General features: G+C 56.4%; 1 protein-coding gene across 1 annotated transcript in view; it reads right to left on the bottom strand.

The window, feature by feature from the left end:
* Positions 1–1,550, bottom strand: part of LOC122545666 (low-density lipoprotein receptor-related protein 1-like) — a gene marked incomplete at its 3' end in the record, with an annotated part of 2,793 nt that extends 1,243 nt beyond the window's left edge. The window contains exons 1-3 of the mRNA XM_043684618.1: positions 1,436–1,550; positions 432–548; positions 175–294 (exon numbers count right to left, since the gene is read on the bottom strand). Coding sequence (XP_043540553.1) covers positions 175–294; positions 432–548; positions 1,436–1,550 — 352 coding nt within the window. The remainder of the gene's footprint in view (positions 1–174; positions 295–431; positions 549–1,435) is intronic.
* Positions 1,551–1,581: the final 31 nt, after the last annotated feature.

The raw sequence follows: 1,581 nt of genomic DNA, 5'->3' as shown, positions 1-1,581 counted from the left end.
AGAGAGAGAGAGGGAGAGACAGAGAGAGAGAAAGAGGCTGAGAGAGAGAGAGAGAGAGACACACACACACACACACAGAGACAGAGGAAGAGAGAGAGAGGGAGAGAGAGAGAGAGAGAGAGAGAGAGACAGAGACAGAGAGAGAGAGTAAACGCGCTGGACTAAGGGACTCACGGCAATCTCTCTCATCCTCTCCGTCTCCACAGTTATCCTGACCGTTGCATCGGAAGATCCCGGGAATGCAGCGGTTTGCGGCTGTGCACTTGAACTGGCTGGGGAGGCAGACGTGGATTTCTGCGCAGCGAGACAGACACGTACAGAGAGAGAGAGAGAGAGAGAGAGAGAACACACGAGTGAACGAGGAACGGAGACGCCAGCGATCGGGAAGCAAACGGGGGGGGGGGGGGGGGGCGGGGCGTGAGGTTACTGACCGCAGTTAGCTTCGTCTGAACTGTCCTGGCAATCGCTGTCGCCATCACAGATAAACGCTGGGTTGGTGCAGTGACCCGTACCACACTGGAACTGTCCAGGGCGACACTTAAATTCAGCTGCAGAGAGAGAGAGGGAGAGAGAGAGAGAGATCAGACCCAAACACACAGAGAAACAGCAGCTTTACTCTGTATCTAACCCCCTGTCCCTGGGAGTGGGGGGACGGTGTAGAGGGAGCTTTACTCTGTATCTAACCCCCTGTCCCTGGGAGTGGGGGACGGTGTAGAGAGAGCTTTACTCTGTATCTAACCCCCTGTCCCTGGGAGTGGGGGGACAGTGTAGAGGGAACTGTACCCTGTACCTAACCCCCTTGTCCCTGGGAGTGGGAGACGGTGTAGAGGTAGCTTTACTCTGTATCTAACCCCCTGTCCCTGGGAGTGGGGGACAGTGTAGAGGGAGCTTTACTCTGTATCTAACCCCCTGTCCCTGGGAGTGGGGGACGGTGTAGAGGGAGCTTTACCCTGTATCTAACCCCCTGTCCCTGGGAGTGGGGGACGGTATAGAGGGAGCTTTACTCTGAATCTGACCCCCTGTCCCTGGGAGTGGGGATGGTATAGAGGGAGCTTTACTCTGTATCTAACCCCCTGTCCCTGGGAGTGGGGGATGGTGTAGAGAGAGCTTTACTCTGTATCTAACCCCCTGTCCCTGGGAGGGGGGGACGGTGTAGAGAGAACTTTACTCTGTGTCTAACCCCCTGTCCCTGGGAGTGGGGGACGGTGTAGAGGGAGCTTTACTCTGTATCTAACCCCCTGTCCCTGGGAGTGGGGGACAGTGTAGAGGGAGCTGTAGCTGTATCTAACCCCCTGTCCCTGGGAGTGGGGGACAGTGATCTAACCCCCTGTCCCTGGGAGTGGGGGACAGTGTAGAGGGAGCTGTACCCTGTATCTAACCCCGTGCGGTCCCTGTGCAGGGGGTGATCGATAGGGATCCGATTGGATCTACTCACGGCAGTCCTGTGGCTCATCTGATCGGTCCCCGCAGTCATCCTCGGTGTCACATTTCCACCAGAATGGGATACACTTGTCGTTCTTACAGACAAACTGGGAACGAGACAGCAACATCTCAACAATCAGGTACCGTCAGGGAGGGTCA

This window comes from Chiloscyllium plagiosum, unplaced genomic scaffold (assembly GCF_004010195.1).
Source record: "Chiloscyllium plagiosum isolate BGI_BamShark_2017 unplaced genomic scaffold, ASM401019v2 scaf_51367, whole genome shotgun sequence".
In the NCBI taxonomy this organism is placed as follows: Eukaryota; Metazoa; Chordata; class Chondrichthyes; order Orectolobiformes; family Hemiscylliidae; genus Chiloscyllium; species Chiloscyllium plagiosum.
This window is presented reverse-complemented; position numbering and strand designations above follow the sequence as displayed.